Source organism: Coturnix japonica, chromosome 36 (genome assembly GCF_054131305.1).
Source record: "Coturnix japonica strain WE chromosome 36, WE-NBRP24, whole genome shotgun sequence".
NCBI lineage: Eukaryota > Metazoa > Chordata > Aves > Galliformes > Phasianidae > Coturnix > Coturnix japonica.
Window position 1 is genome coordinate 1,582,454 of NC_140698.1, and position 16,632 is coordinate 1,599,085.

At 40.8% G+C, this 16,632-nt stretch overlaps 1 protein-coding gene and 1 long non-coding RNA gene across 2 annotated transcripts in view; one reads left to right on the top strand and one right to left on the bottom strand.

Moving 5' to 3' along the window:
- LOC146755067 (cytosolic carboxypeptidase 4-like) overlaps positions 1 to 9,232 on the top strand; it is a 72,656-nt gene extending 63,424 nt beyond the window's left edge. Inside the window, exon 5 of the mRNA XM_085526418.1 lies at positions 8,330 to 9,232. Within this exon, the coding sequence (XP_085382544.1) occupies positions 8,330 to 8,548 (219 nt within the window). The 3' untranslated portion in view covers positions 8,549 to 9,232. The remainder of the gene's footprint in view (positions 1 to 8,329) is intronic.
- Positions 5,153 to 7,388, bottom strand: LOC146755068 (uncharacterized). Its single transcript, XR_014938448.1, has 3 exons — positions 7,171 to 7,388; positions 6,909 to 7,000; positions 5,153 to 5,758 (listed from the first exon to the last, which is right to left on the bottom strand). It is a non-coding gene; the product is annotated as an uncharacterized LOC146755068 (long non-coding RNA).
- Positions 9,233 to 16,632: the final 7,400 nt, after the last annotated feature.

Here is a 16,632-nt window from a genome sequence, read left to right on the forward strand (position 1 = left end):
AGCTATTTATGCTGTCCTGGGGCCACAGGCATGTTGGCAGAGCTGGTAGGCAGCCAGGACAGGCACAGAGCAGAATGCTGTGGGACCACTCTGGCTGTTTTATGCAGGAAGACAATGTCTGCACGTTATCTGTCGGTGTTATTTTATATTCAACCAAGGCTACAACACACAGAATCAGGTAAACCTCAGGTTTTATTGCTGTAAGAGTTATAAGGGAACAAAGGAACTGAAGATTCAAACTGGTAAAATCATTAATAATGGCCAGTGGGGTAGATAGCAGACATCTCAAACATGCTAAACAATGTGCTCATTCTGATTCCTTATGTTTTAAAATTTACTCCAGAGGTTGAGAACCACCAAAAAAAGAAAAAACCTACGAGAAACACAAGGGCAGGGAAGCACAGTGACTGAGTTAATTGCCTTGATGGCATGAGTGAACGGAGATGCAGTATACAAAGTTTGTCATTTGTTAAGACTCATATTTAAGTGAGCAGCATTGGTGGACATCCTAGTTAAGTCAGAACTAAGGAGAAGAGAGTTTCCCTCACCCAAAAGAAATCCCAAAGGGATTGGAGTTTTGGGGTGAGGCACAAAAGGGTCATTTGTATAGTGAAAATCTACTTAAAAGTCTGGAAAAATAGGTGGGATGTATTAATCATCACTGGGGTGGGAAGAAATGGATAGTAAGGTGACTCCAGCTACCACTCTGTTTTGGTCTGTATTTCTTTAATGACTGAGAAATGAGGAGAACAGTAAAATGCTAAGATTTACTGTTTGCAGCTGATATGAATTATACAGTAGGAAGGAGGACAGCAAGACTGTGGTTACGGGAATGGAAGATAAAATACAGACGGTGGCGGGGTAAAGCATGTTTGAAGGAATAGTTTAAAGCATTCAAACACATGGTTGGGTTCTGAATTAGCTCTGACTGTTCAGGAAAACATAAGTAGCGATTAGAAAGACAGCTCAATAAAGATATCTGTGCCATGTGCAGCAGCAACAATAAAGAAGAAAGTGAGTAAGATGCTTGTGTATGTGAGAAAATGTAGGCTTGGAAGATGCTATAATATCCCTATAGACGTGAATGGTAGTACCTCCTTTGGACTGCTTTGTCTGTTATGAGTTATTTTCTTTGTAAGGCAAAAGAGATAATGAAAGGGGGGGCTAGAGGAAGCACACAGTGGCCTGGAAGGCAGATTCGATATGGGAGAGTATTAGTGATACTTGAGCTATTGAGAGAGAAAGGGAAAGAGTGCAGAGAGCTCAGCAGTAACACTCAGCACTGTGCTGGGGAGAGGCTTCACAGTGATGTGGATATTTGGTGGCAGCATAGCAGGAAGCAAACTCGCCACCCCATTAAATTCCACTCCATGTAACGTTGCTATCAGGCCAACATGCAGCTTTGCCGGTCTGCTTGTGTCTGTAATGTGCTAGCATGGGAACAGAGCACCAGAGATCCTGTGGGGCAGACAGCTATCAGGCTGGAGCATGCTGTGATGTCTGGGTCATGCTGTGCTGGCTTCTTTCTAAATGCACTCTAGTGCCTAAATCATTATGTTGGTGCAAAAGTGATACCATGATCCATCATGGGGTCTTATTTTGTATGGGGAAGAAAAGCGTACTAGTGTTGCTGTGTCATTTTGGTCAATACATATTTTCATCACCTCTGGGATGGGCAGAATGGCATATGTTTTATCAGAGTAAGAGGGAAAGGCTTCAAAGCTTTCTATATTGCAGATTATAGTATAGTGAATTTCAAAATAAAATCTACTTTGTAATTTCCCAGTAACTATAAATACTTGCTCTGCTTTAAAGCCACACAGAAAAATAACAAGGTGTTGTGTAACATAGAACAATATGGAGGGCATTTCATGAAAAGATACAATTGGTTCTTTATATAACACATAATTAACCAGGAGAACCTGATAGTGAATGACATTATGGAGACAAATACTGTACTAAGAATGTTCAAAACAGGTTAGACGCTTTCTGAATAGCATCTGTATTTACGTTAGCCAGAATAAACATCATAAATCCTTTTGTTGCCAAGCATGTGGTGATCACCAGCCAGGATTAGGAAGTTATTTAACTCCCACGGTGAAATATGGCCAAATGAGTTAAACTCATAGCTGAAAATGCTTGGGTGGGCCTGGAGTCTGCTCACTTTTCTGTATGCTGAAGTTATTCATACAAGCAGAGAAGTGGAAGTAGAGAGGGAGGAAAAGTGATCCAGGGATTAAACTGCCAATTTAGGACTTGCAAAAATTCAACTTCTTGCTTTCCCAGACTGCTTTTATGAGCTAATTCATTTGACACAGACTCTCAGATGTACTTAGAGCTCCACCTCACATTTAATCTTCAGGCACCTCAGGCTATAACCTGGCTGTGACTTGTTCCAGGTTCCATAGAGTTCACACAGCAGAAGGTGTACGAGTGAGAGAAAGCCGTGGGTAGACTACAGATGAATGTTGAAGGCACAGTCAGATGGGGTAACAGCAGTTAACCTGTTGCCAGTACTGGAACCTGCATTAAAGACAGAAATGTTCTTGAACAAAGCACTTGGTTGTCACCAGTGTAAAGTAGTTTTCTTTTCTTACACTGCCCCAGAATCACTGTATGACCTTGAACAGTTTCCCCATTTCTTCTTCTTGTCTGCCAAGTAGGAGAGTTAATTATCTGGAGCACTATTTGTTTTCTTTCAAGAATTAGCACTTATTTTTTCTATTTATTTTCTGTTTTGTTGTTGTTGTTGTTTTTCCTGACAAACAAACAATGACAACAACAAAAACATACTGACAATTCCCACTACTTTTGTTCTTTGCCCTCTGGACCTTCTTTATGGCTCATCTACGTTGGTTTTGCTTTCTATTTTTGTCCATCTTTTATTCCTGATTCAGCCACTTTTCACAGTTATGCCCCACATAAATGTATGCATTGGTCCCAGTGATACCCAAGAAGTGATCTGGCAAAACTGGACCTTCTGGTACCATGTACTACCTTCCATCTCAGGAAGCAATGCGAAAGAGGTGCACCAGCATCCAGCAAGTATGGAAGCATTCCATACCCAACCACTACTGCTCTGTGTGAGTGTGCAGTCTCTGGGGGAGGGTGATGAGAATATATCCCCATCTTTATGCTTACTTTGGTTGGCTATCTATGCTATCTGAATAAGTAGAACTTGACAACCAGTTTTACCATTTGCTAAATCCTCAGTTCTCTTACAAACAGGCCTTTCAGGCCTCTTTCTGCTCTCTGATCTGCTTTCCTCCATCCCTTGAACAATCTAGCCTGTAGCATCTTTAGCCAGGGAAAGAGTCCGTTTGAATGACAAATCAATAACCCATCTTGTGACGAAACAAAGAAGTTTGCTCAGTCCCAGCTGAATCAGAGCATCAGCTAAATTCAGCAGATTTTCAGGGAGGGTTGACAGCAAGCTGGGCCTTGTTTCCTCACCTAGTAGCCAAAGTACTGAGGAAAGCGAGGATGGGCATTCATAACGAAGCACACCTCTCCAACAGTGAGATGGGGATTGAGGTTTCCATTAGTTTTCCTCTTGTTATCATTCCTCCACATCAGCATCCACTGACCTCAACCACCCCTCCCTCTTTCTCATCCTTTTATCTCTCCAGTCCTTTTATCTTCTGTCTTTAACTCAACCCCTCTCATCTTTCTAGAAATTCAAGCTACCCAATTTTTTTTCTCCATCTTCAGCCTTTTCTGCTTGCTTAATCCCTTTGAAATCTTTTGGCCCAAATTTCTATCCCCTAAACTTTGTCTGTTTAGAATGTCATACCTACTGCTTAGGGATCTCTGGGCCATGAGAAAAACTGGCTTGTTCCCTACTGTCCTCATCTCAATAGCTGGTTCCCCATTGTGCATCAGCATGTTTTCTTTCACAGGGGTTTAAAGGACACTATCTTTTGGGGCTGGCCCAGGCTAAAATTTCATCTGCAGGCACCAAATGTTTCATTCAGCTGTGTGGTTTGTCCTGTGCAGCCTCGAAGTAGTTTCTATTAGTATTCCAATGGAGAGCTCACTGATGGAATTAGTGGGAAACCAGACTGCCAATTTATTTATACCCAGCCTTAGGGCATAACCATTGTGCATGTGTAAAGCTGTTGAGATGCAGAGTATACTCTGCATGTGTGTGTGTATGTGTTGACTGGAAGTAAGTTTGCAGGGAAAAATATTGCCTCAAGGATTGAACAGTGCCCAAAAGTGACCGTACTGTGTGCCAAAGATCCCTTTTCTCTGAACGCAAGAGAAAAATGATGGCTCTGAAATCTGTTGTCTACTTGTGTTTATTAATATCTTTCAACTCCAGTTTAACTGCAGCTCTTGTTACCCTGGTGGAGAGAGAAAATTCTAATTTAACTTCTGGAGTCCTTCCACCTTCAACAATATCTGTGTTATGAAACTATCGCTGCCTTTGGCTTGTGGGGTTGTTTAAAGCATATGAGTAATGAATAACGAAGTTTTCCCATTACATTGTCTCTTAGCCTGTGATGTGTTTTTAGGTAAATTGAGAGACGTTGGAAGCATTTAGTTGTGAATATATAGTTGATGCATCAGTGCTGAATGCGAATGAACTCTTTTTCCGGTATAATTTCATCAACTTTCATTAGGAGAATTTTTATTGCCATTATCTTGGCCAAATGATAAATCACGGAATAGCTTTCTTATTTTTCCCCCTCCTTCCGTGTTTCCTATTACTGTGACACAGTGTCATTTAGGAGATGCAGATGAACACCTCACTGCCCTGTTATGATAAAAACAGTTTGGGCAGAGAACAAATGTACTGGTTTAACTAGACCAAGAGCTAATAGGTTGTGTTCATTTAATTCATCTGATTAGCCATGTTGAGTTCCTCTGGAATGTTTCTTCCCACCAAATCATATATACAGATACATCCAGATATTAGAGCATGGTGATGTCTCTTACCATACTGTCTGCTGTGGTATGAAAAAATGAGAAGAGATTAGCAAATAATGTCTAGTTCCATTATTCTTTATAACAGCCAGGAAACTATAAACCTGTTATCCTTTAACATTATGTCTTCAAAAGACATGCATGAGGGGGCCCAGGGGACCAGTGGGCATATTTGTATTGCGCAGCAATGTGTGTATTGAGCCAATGATGATCCAGACTGGCACTTTCATGTTATGAAGAGCAGAAACTATGCAAAGATATGAGCTGATCATCAAAGAAGAATACCTTTGTTAGCATATCCATGAGGCTAAACTAATTAAGACTGATGATCTTGTCTGCAGCTTTCTGGTACAGTTTTCTGATTCAGACTTTGCTTAGATTTTGCTGGCTTGGAAGACTGCACTGCACTCCGCTTCTCATACAGATGCCTCCAGAGGAGGATGGAGCCATGTAGGATTGTGATGGGGAAAGATAGGGTCTCTGAGAGTTCAGGACATTGCAGAGGACCTGATGGCAGGTAGAACAGCTTCCTCCTGCATGGTAGTGGCAAACGGGTTATATATTGTCACTGTGAGTAGAAACAATCCAGCTTGACTGCTGTGGAGCTTCTTAACCAAAATCAAAAGTTCACCACTTCTCTTTCTTTATCTCTTGTAGAATTTCAAGAATTTCAAGCAAGGCAGGAGGGGCTGGTTTCTACCCAGAGCACCAGCTCTTGGCACTGCTGGCAGATATCATTAATGCTGTTAGTTTGATGCATCAGTTCTGTCAGCATCTTCACTTTAATGGTAGTCACCAATGCAGCTCCAGCTCCTGCCTCTGCTGAGAGCTGAGGAAGAAGAGGGAGAGCATTGTCTGAGTTGGAAAATAAAAGACTGCCTGTGTTTGAAGTGAATTAAATGTGTTAACTTGTAATGTTCTAGCTGAGGTTTCCAGCTGTTATTCCCGAGCTGTCTGTTCTCGAAGCAATATGGGTCCATCATAAAGCAGCTAACTTCAGAGCATGAGCACTTACTGTCTGAGGCTTCTCAGGTGTATTATACTTTTATTATTATTATTTCTCTGTTCATAGTTTCCTAAGGCCTCTTCATATCCTGAATAAAACCCTGGGGAATTGTAAGCCCACAGGCTGAGTTTTAGCACTGTCACTATTCGCATCTCCTGGATTGATAGGTATTTAGTGTGCTGCCTGGATCCTGGAAACAGGACCCTAAGATACACCCCAGGGAAAGCCCCAGGATGTTCCTTGTATTTTTTACCCCTGAGAGAATAATTCCTTTGCTGTGGAAGTGACTTATTTTTGCTCAGAAATGTCACCATTTCCACCTGCCAATTGTAACTGCCACACTAAAATGTCTTCTGAAGTAAAATAATGGAAGTGAGGAATCTATGTAGAGCTGCTAGGCCCTCGTTGTTTTGTATTAATGACCATTGGTTCCTCTAAGCCTCTTCATCTATTTTCTTCCCATTATTAATAATTACTATAGTTCATTGCACCTGGCTCTTACTTAGCAAAGCTTGCAGTGATTAGGATGGGAGAAGAAATGGTGTTAGAGATTTGCTGACTGCTTTAAAGATATTTAAGAGACTTTCTGAGAGCAGAAGTCAGATCTCCAGAGTCCTTTGTCTACGCCTGGCAGGGAGGCTCTGTTTTCTCATATTGTTTGTGTGCTCTTCTAGGCACGTCCTCTGCTTATCTAGCTGTCCAACCACTCAGTATATGTACAAGCTCAAAATAATGCATTATTTGTTCATTATTCATTATTATAATTACCTATTCATATTTATTCATATAGTTTGAGAAAACAAGCAGAATTTCAATGTGGTTACTATAGGAAAATGTGTTTGTTATCAGATAGGGCTGCTTTAATGTTAGATTTTATTTGTACATGCTGGACTTGCTGGAGTTGAAGTGAAGGCATTCGCCTTGTAAGACATTTTGTGGCCTCTAACAAACATGAACCAAAAAAAAGCATTACAAGGGAGCTGTAGATGGTCACTTGGGAAGCCTCTTTTTTCCATCCACCTCCATGCTGTTGGCTCCCAATTTCTCTCAGCTGTGCAGAAGATCCTAGAGAAATTATAAGTGCAACCTTACATAGGAAACATAAACAAATTAAAGAAGGCAAAACAAAACTAACTACTAAGAAACAGGAGACTGGAGCTCAGCCCCCTGTTATCAGTTACTGGTATATTATATATATATAATATATAATATATATAATATATGGGCTCTGTTACCTGTAAGATGTGCAGTAACAAACACCGAGTGAAGGGTCAAGAGCAGGCCATGCTGGTGTGGAGCACACACTGTGCTTGTGGCTGGTGCCAGGGCTGTGAGCACGGACTTATGGCAGTTGCTAAGGAAACAGTCTTGGAAATGGGATTGGAGTTCTTGTCAGAAGGTTGGCTGCAGAAATGGTTTGTGCTTCAAAAGCACACGGGGCTGATACTGACAAAGGCTGCAACTGTTCAGCAATTGATTCAACCCCTGGTGTGATAGCATTAAGGAGTAACACATGATGTGATCACTAAATGCCAAAGATGAGGGATTTTGCAGTTTCTTTGGGTTATTTTCGGTGACTCTTTTGTGGTTTTGGAGGTTTTTTTTGGTCTCTTGCCATCTCACTGCTTGTGAGAAACTACCAGTAATTACACCGGATTACTCCTATGTAGGCCCTTGATGTGTTACTTTTTTGTTGGGTCTTTATTTTTTTAAGTAGTGAAAAAGCATGCACAGACAATTCAAAGTCAGGGCTCTTCCATGTGAGGATCCACAGCTTGAAGGAGTCCTCTTGGAAAGGTGATGTTGATAATCCCAGTCCTGTTTTTGCATTTCTTTGCCTGCACGTCCCTACTAGAGACATAGGCTTTTAATACACTGAGAAATTCCTCAGAGTTATTTGTTATTTTGCAATTACTTTGTAATTGATTTTCTTAAAAAGCAATTCATAACTTGTTAAAGATGTTCCCTCCTTCCCCTCTTCACTGTTTTTTCTCTAATCTCTGCCACTGTCCAGTATTTACAGTCATAAAACCTATTTGTTTCCCATTGCTTAGGGAGATGACGCTTCTAGAGAGAGAAAAAAGATGAGACCTAATGATTTGTAAGAGTGTATTTAGTCAGATCCTCTTGGGGTATGAGTCTAATTTGTACAGTGACAACTTCAGTGTAAGTAACCAGAGCAGTTACACTACTTGCCTCTGTTGCCTCTGTAAAATAGAAGCTATTTTAGAATAGATCCTCTAGAACAAATGCTATCATTGAATTCATGATTGACTGTATGGGAACCTGAATGAGGTGATACTGTAATACTAAGAGCTGTCCTTCTGAAAAACAGTCTCCCAACACCTGCGCTTTGTACACTCAGCAATGAAACTTCCTCCTTTTTTCCACCAGGGCCTGCAGCTGGGAACTCAAGAGCTGGAGGAGATGGGAAGCAAGTTTTGCCTTGCTCTGCTCATTCTGCACCTCAAATCCTTGCCCTGCAGCAAGAAGGTGATGGCTCAGGCAGCGCTACTCCTAGATCTGAAGGAAGAGATAACAATAACAGACCGGGCACAAAGGTCAGTGACAGTTTCCTTACAAATTTCATTTTCCTCTCAAAATATTACTTGAGCATATGGATGGCACTGTCTCAGTGAATTCATCAACAGGAAACTGAAGTTTCAGGTGATACTCTGTCCACCTCAGATCTCCTCTGTGGAGTCAATCTCCTACAGGGAAGATGTTCTCTAGGTGAAGGACTTTGATGGTATGATTTAGAAACAGTATGCCTGATTCTGCAAGGATTCGCACAGTCATTCCTCTTTTCCTCACAGCATTGTATCCTACAGACATATGAAGCATAGGTTTGTGATTTTTGGTGCGTGTGATGAAGTCATTATCCAAACAACCATATGGGAGGTGTTTTTTCCTAATTGCAAAATTCATTTCTTAGCTTCCTGTGTTCAATGGGATGTATGCAAGTGAGGTTGCCTCATATGTGGGGAATTTGGCCTGGGTAAAGGTCAGAATATGGGATGCTTCAGCTGTGATGAAGCAGAAATGTATGTGCTCTTTCTAAACCATGCTATTCCTAGTTCTACATGCAAGCACTTACTCTTGCAATATTGTTTTTCCAAGACAAATGGAGGAAAAAATAACTGAGTGATGTGATATGATTTGAAGTTCCCAGTGGGTTTGTTATCAAAGAGTGCTTCCAGCTTCATCAATGAAAAGCCAATTTTTTCTGTTGCAGAAATGCCCCCATAATTTACAGCAAACTTCCAGTCTTCCCCCTGCAGGAATACTTAACTGACATTCGCACCACCTGTTCCTCATGCCTGAAACCATTCTTACAAGCTTGTTCGGTTCGTGGTTTTTAATGTTTATGGGGAACAATGAAAAAAAGAGAACTAAAATATAGAGACATTCCTTTTGTATAGCTGTGCTCACTTGTACATATGAACACATAAATGAAGCAATTAACATGTATCCTAAATGGTTTCAGTACTGGGGACAGCCATCCGAGAAATCGTTGGTGTCTCATTAGAGAGAGCTACTGAAGCCTGGCCAGGTGGATGAATTTGAGATATAAATCAGATTTTCCAATTCTGAATTAGAGCTGGAGGAGTTTTTGCATGAAAGTAACTTCAGGGAAGGAAAATATTGAACTCTGACTTGTCCCAGACACTGAAAATAAGTTGGTCATACCAACTCCATGAGCACTTTCTCTCATTTGTGTGGTTTTCCATTACCTTTTTCTTTGGTTGGTTTCATGTTAGTGAGCATTCATTTCATTTTTCCTGATGTTGTGTGGGCGATGAACCTTTACCAATATAGCAGCTCTCTAATGACAAATACTTTTAAAGAAGTTAAGAATTAAAGAAAAATCCCTTACCTTGTACAGCTCCCATGCCATTCCATATCTGTTTGTGGTGGTCAAAAGCAAAGCGCTCTGTCCCTTCAAGGTTCTGTGTCATCTGGGGATGGGATGTCACTGCTGAAGGCAGTGTGATGGTTACTTGTTCATTTTCACTCCAGTGGGTGGAATTGCAGATTTATGGAGTTCTGATGGGTTAGGTGCAATTAGTTGGCATTTGTAGTACAAGTAAACATTACATTGTTTGCTCCTGTCTAAAGATTTGCCATATTACAGGAGCTTTTTGCAAAAGATCAGGAAAAGGGAGATGTGGGGACCAAGGGGCTTGGCTTGTAAGTGTATTCTATTTTATGATAAATAATTAATTGAAAAGGATTGTGCAGCTTATTGATTCTGATTCAGAAAATTAATATTTTGCTTCTGGGTTTCTTTGAGTCTCGCCAAGAGAACTGCATAATTTGATTTTAGAGGGAATAAGAGGCCTAAAGCAACCAAAGGAAGAATGCAGAATAAAGAGAGCACACTGCTATGGGCAGGAGAGCAGCTGTATCCAGGCCTCTCCCCCAGCTCAGACTTTGAAATAAAATAATGCATAGACTATGAAATAAAAAACTGATTATCCATCAGAACTGGAGGTTGCAGTGTGGGGTTCCACTCGGTCTAATCTTACTCTGTAAAGATGAAATCCAGTCTTTCTCCATTTAGGTAGCACAGGGAGCTCAGCAGAGTCTTTCTGCTTACTGGTGGTGTGTCACTACATCAATGGTAATTATAGTCTACTTTTGCCAAGACTAGAGCTGTCTTTCATGGTTTAAGGAGCAGGAAGTGTTTATAGCTTAGAACCAGTGCTGTTGTCTTCTGTAGTTACCACAAAAAACACTTGAACACTTTCTATGCTTTCCTCTTGTGAGGATGGAAATAACCCAAATTATTTTTGTACCTTTGCCAAAGCAGAGTTGAACTCGGGGCCTGCAGGTGCTACACAGGAGCGACCTAAATGGTTACACTGTGGGATGTCTTTCTTGTGTGCTTTACACTGTGAGCAGAGGTGGTTTAAACACCTTGCAGGCAATCCCTTTTCCAGACCTCTGTACTGTGTAATGAATAGTGGGTGTTTAAGTGGGAGCCAATGGGTCTGACTGCAGCTTAAGTTTGTTTTTGGTAGAGCGTGTTGCAGAAGACTGTCTTGACTGACTTTCTCACCTAGAGAAAGATACACATATGGATGTTTCCTATCAGAGCAGGATTAACAGTGTCAGAAGAAAACGATGACTGTCACTCGACCTTGATGAAAATACGATCTTTATTTAGTTGATAAGGTTCTATTTTGCAGAAAACATGCTGAAATTGCTCTGACCACTCCAGCTGTGATCAGTGAGATTAATTGCACAGTGCTTATGTTCAATACATCTATCTAATTTTCTAAATGTGCATTTCTGAGTGCCCGTCTCTATAGTACTCCGGGTGACAGGTCAAGCCATGGAAAGAGAAGTTAATCCAGTACTGGACAGATCTGACTTCCAGGTGATATGTCTCATGGCAAAGGTACATAGATCACAAGCCAGAGGTCTTTTATGTTACGAAACTCCTACGGTTCATGTTCTGCGTTTGTGTCTTTTTTTTTGTCATGGTGTCTGGTGTGCGTGGCATTGACTTGGCATCTCAGCATCTCCCTCCAACAGCGAACATTTTCACCTGTCAACGTTTATAACTGGATGTGTCTTTTAATTTTCCTCTTAGAGCTCTCTCTGCTCAGGGCATTTTGCAGCCTTACTTTTCCGCTACTGCTGTGAGGAGGATGAAGGAGCAGGCTGGACACTGGCTACTTCTCTAGAATAAACTATTTGCTCTGTCAGAGTCAGTGAGCGGTAGATCGAAGCAAGGTAATAGCTACTGGGGAAATGACTGGTCTAATGGAGGCATCTTGTGTGAATGGGGGATTTCTCCCACCTGATTTCATAGTGTTCAGTGTACAGTCTCCAGTGAGCCGAAGAAAGGTGTGCTAAACCTTTAGTGGTCCTAACAAAATGTATTTTGGAACACAGGCAAGAATTCCTTCTTGACCTCAGTCTAGCACATACAGTATATGAAGTCATTCAGGAGCATTAACTGTGTAGTAAGTTCCCAGCAGAGGCAGGGTAACAAAGTAGCTATATCTGAAAATAAGCAAAAAGGGAGTTGAATTTTTGTCTCTGGGGCTACATTACTAATAGAACAGTAGAGTATTTCCCCCAGAACCTGGAAATCCTTGGAGAACATGAAATTCACATAACAACTCTTCATCTCTGGTTCTCTAAGGGCAGCTGTCTTAAAGACCAACAGGTAACTACTGAGATTATTGCCATGAGATGCAGTGAGATCATAGGATTCTGGATTACCTGAAAGTGCTTGACTGTGTGGAAATAGTTTAACTCTGAAATCTCTACAGTACACTGCAAGTTCCTTACTCAGATATTCTCTCTCCACAAAAACCTCCTATTTACTTCCTACTCAATGCTCTACTCAATGCTGTACCTTTCTAAAACTGGGGAAAGTCTAGTAAGGGGACTTTTGTTTTAGCTCTGTTTAAATGGTATGTAAATGATGTGCTAGCAGAGTCCTGGAACCAGTACTCCAAAGGTTGTTGGTACCTAATATATTGCTTCCCATGATTATTAGTTGAAGACAAAAACAAGTGATTCTTTAAATGTTTCCAAAAAGAATATCATCCAGAGAACATCCTGCAAACTTCAGAAGCATAGATGCATCTGGGGATGGAACAAACTCTTGATCATCCTAATACAATTCTCATAACTGCCTGTCTAGTGGTTAAATTGTTCAAGGTATCAGCCAGCTTTTAGTTAGCATCCTGTGCCCCTGGGGCATTTCTCCTTAACTCTCACACTTGTTTAGGTGCCGTCACCCTCATATTGCACAAGACCTACTAAAGAACTTAGTAGTTTGTGGGTTTTTCTTTTCAGAAACTTTTTATAGGTGTTTTTCTGCATCAAAAGGCTATTCCTCTACCAGCAGGCCAGTTTTAAGGACCATTCTGCCAAGTCAAATGTCAAATATGTGGAGGGTTAACTGCATTTTGCAGCCATCTTCTGAAAAACAAGGTAATGTATCAGTTGATTGTAGAGGCATTTTACTCTCTTATCTAACAAAGATACAGTGCTGTAGATGTTGGCCTCACAACTCTGCTTTTGCTCAAGAAGAGCCACTAATTCTTGTATTTCCAGCCATGTCTTGCAGTCAGTTCAGGCATTCGGAAGCTGTCTTCTGGGAAAACAAAATGACAGCATGTACTTCAGACATCATGTTTTTTGATAATAAGTTTCATGCTTCATTTGCTATGAAACAATTGGGTTTTAAGTCAGTGCTGCCCAGGTAACTTCACATTTTTCATGACCACAAAGAGGATGAGAAGTGACTGCTCACTAAGAGCAGGTTTCAGAAAGCATTACCTTGTTAAGGGTGTTTTCCCCTTTTTCCTCATGTTTTGAACGGATGGCACTTCTGTTCATTCTCTTTTTGCATTTGTGCCTTTGAGTGTTTTGCAAACACTGCAGCAGTTGTAGCCCTTTGTTTGGGAGGTGTTTCTTACATACTGAGGCAGACCCTTGCAAAGTCATTAAGTGTTTTCTGCTGACTCAGATATTATTCATCTCTTGTGTTTCTTTATCATTTCTTATGTTTCTTGAACAGAGATAAATTTCTCTCCTCCCCAGATGGTAAATATACCTTACTGTGATATTAATCAGAAGCAGAATGTTTAATCACTACCATGGCCCTTTGTCCAGGTGCAATCTATTCATCTTCCATACAGTGAGCAGTTAAAATGGTCAGTGAGTGGATGGCAAATCCAATAATATACAAGAAGGATTTGTAGATCATTTGGAACTGTGCTTGCTCTTCTCCTATACTTCATTGATGCACCATCACAATCCTAGATAGTATTGAACTGTTGGATTTCCCATCTCTTCTCTGTAATGCATCCTCGCCTGATTATGGCTGTGCAAGCAATTCTGCTCATCTTTTAAGCTATGTGGCCAAAATGCCATTCAGATCAAAATAGAGTGAAGCAGACCCAAAGGTGGGAAGTTCAAAGAGCAAAAGAACAAAGAAGGAACGAGGCGTGTTGGTTTCAATTCATGCATCTTTAACACATATTTAAACAGCAGAATTACGACATGATAGTTCTGTGCAGTGATGGCAAATGGCTCCCTTGCTTCCTGGTTTGTGTCTTCCTCTGCTTACAGGTGAATGTGGGTTTCATTTGTTGTTACAGTTTTTTGTTTGTTCGTTTAAATTATATGAACTGGAACTAATTTTGGCTGAAGTGTTTGAGTGCAAGACAGTGCTTCACCCTCCCAAATGCCCCATCTCCTCATGGTTCCAACAGGCTGAGTACCTGATCCACTGGGGCAGTCTGTACGGTTGGACTCTGGGGAGTCCTCTGACACATGCATGGAGATGAAAGGGCTCTTTCATCATTTTGTGAATCTAATTCCCTGGAAAACATCAGCAGGAATCATCTGGTAGTTTTGATTCAGATTTCTGTTTGATTGAACGTTCATTTTTCTTTAAGTAAAGATTTGGAACATTTTTAACCTTGATCATCTGTAGACATTAAATATCTTGGGGCAGCTTTCAGAAGGAGAGGTTATTTATTGATTCCATTTTTTAGCTTGGTCACAGGTTATGTAGCTGTTAGAGGAATTTGAAGTTTCTACTGCTTTGTGAACATCTATGAATGTGATATTCCTGTGTTTGGATGCCTGAGCAAAAAGGGCATGGTGATGGTGATAGCTTATTAGGTAAATCCAAGTTTCGTGTTTGCCATACTGTGTCATGTTAGTGGTGTAGAACATGGAGCAAAAGGAGCTGCTAATGTATTTCATATAACTCTTCAAGGGCACCGCCTAACTTTTAACAGTAAAGGAGTGTGTCAGCTATGAGAGCAGCTGCAGAGTTCTGGGGTAGACTCACATTACTGTAAGGAGTCAGAATCAGTTTATGACTACCAGGAGGTATTGCTTAAATACATATATACTCTACAGTGCTCTTTCATACAGATGCTGCAAAAGGGGAGTATCTTCTTTCTGTCCAGGGTCTGACGTAAAACCTTGATGTGCCTGCTCATGAGAGGAAACACCTCCAACTTTGGATTTAGATCTATTACTGGATTCAGATTTTACTCTCAGTACATATATATTGATAATTGTGTTTTGTAAATAAGAACATGAACTTTCTTCCATCCCTCCCTCCCTTCATCCTTCTCATCCAGCACTCTTCAGCGTCTCTCCTTTGTTAGTGTGAGAATACAAGCCCAATGAATTCTGTGGAGGTTCAGCCGAGCAATGCAGTCTATAATTAATGTATTTGGTATTCAGAAGGCTTTTATGTAGCTGTGCACAGGTGAGCCACTGTAATTCAGCAACTTTTCATTAACACTTTCTGGAGCTGTCCCTGTTTTCTTCCTATTGATTTTTATTATTATTATGAAATAACCTTGGGAGCCACACAGATCTTGTTGACTGTTACCAAATACCAGTCCAAGCCTATCTCAGGCTGGGAACAATTATTCATGCTTACTTCAGAGGTAATTCATTTATCATTTAATAGCTAATAATAGCAATTTAAACAGCAGTAGGAAGGGATGAGATGAAAAGAGCAAATGGCAGAAAAAGGAATCACAGAAGGACTGCATGCTATCATATCGAAGGTTATTCAAATTACTGTACACGTACAGATCTGACTGGAGTACCGATAATGAACTTGTATATATCCAGCAGAACAAATGGGCTCTGCATTGCCCTTTCTGTGAGGCACATTGCTACTGCCTGGTATTAGACATTTTCGTATTGATTAGGAGCATCTGTATTTCTGTGGTACAGTCCTTTTCCCTTAAAATCGTACTTGAAATGTGGAAGTCATTGGGTCCCTTCACATGCTGGGATAAAAATTTACTTCTAAAGCAATCAACATTAATTTATGAAGTTATGAAATATCTCCCAAAAGACTGGATTATGAGGGATATGCACTTCCGTCTGAGGTGATCTTTATAGACCAGGATAGTGCTGACACTGGAACGGGATAGAGTCTTTCCTAGAAGTCACAAAGGATAATGAGAGGATTGATATGTTTAGACTTACAGTCATTTTGAATGCAGCCAGATGCGACAATTTTGGGTTGACCATGGATCAGGTGTTTAAGAGGCAGTGTTAGGACACTCCATATAACATTATTGCAGAGCTAGGTGGTGAAGGCTTTACCACACATCAGTCCTGCACAGCATTGATGGCGGCAGGGTTACGTGTGCTGCTACTGTTTAAAACATTAGTGTTTAAAATGGATGTCTTCTGTCGTGGGCAAAATATGATAGAAGGAGCTGCATCCTCAGTGAAACCATCAGTGGGATCCACGTTTTCCTCAGGTCAGAATTTTATATGTATTTAAGTTTCTCAGGCAATAAGAGCAAAGGAAAGCATTGTGGTTCTGATACAGTGATGCTCATCAGCACACTGTGTCCCCATCTCTCTGTTCTTTCTCTGCAGAGGGAACACATGAGATTTGTGCTTTCGAGGCAAACAGCTTATTGCAGGTTTTGGTCTGATGCCCAGCCTGCAAATGAGAGTCTGACCAGGCCACTTGTACTGTGGTGACAGTATACAGCTGCTATCTAGGAGCATATCAAAAATCTTAGCAAGACAAATGAGAGACTGAACAGTTATAGGGATAGAAAAAGACAGATAAATTCATAATTAAAGCTGTCGAGTTGCAGTAAAAGGAACATTTAACTTGGAACGAAAGTGGGTGGGCGAACAAAGTGTCGTATTTGGAGGTGAAAGTTGGC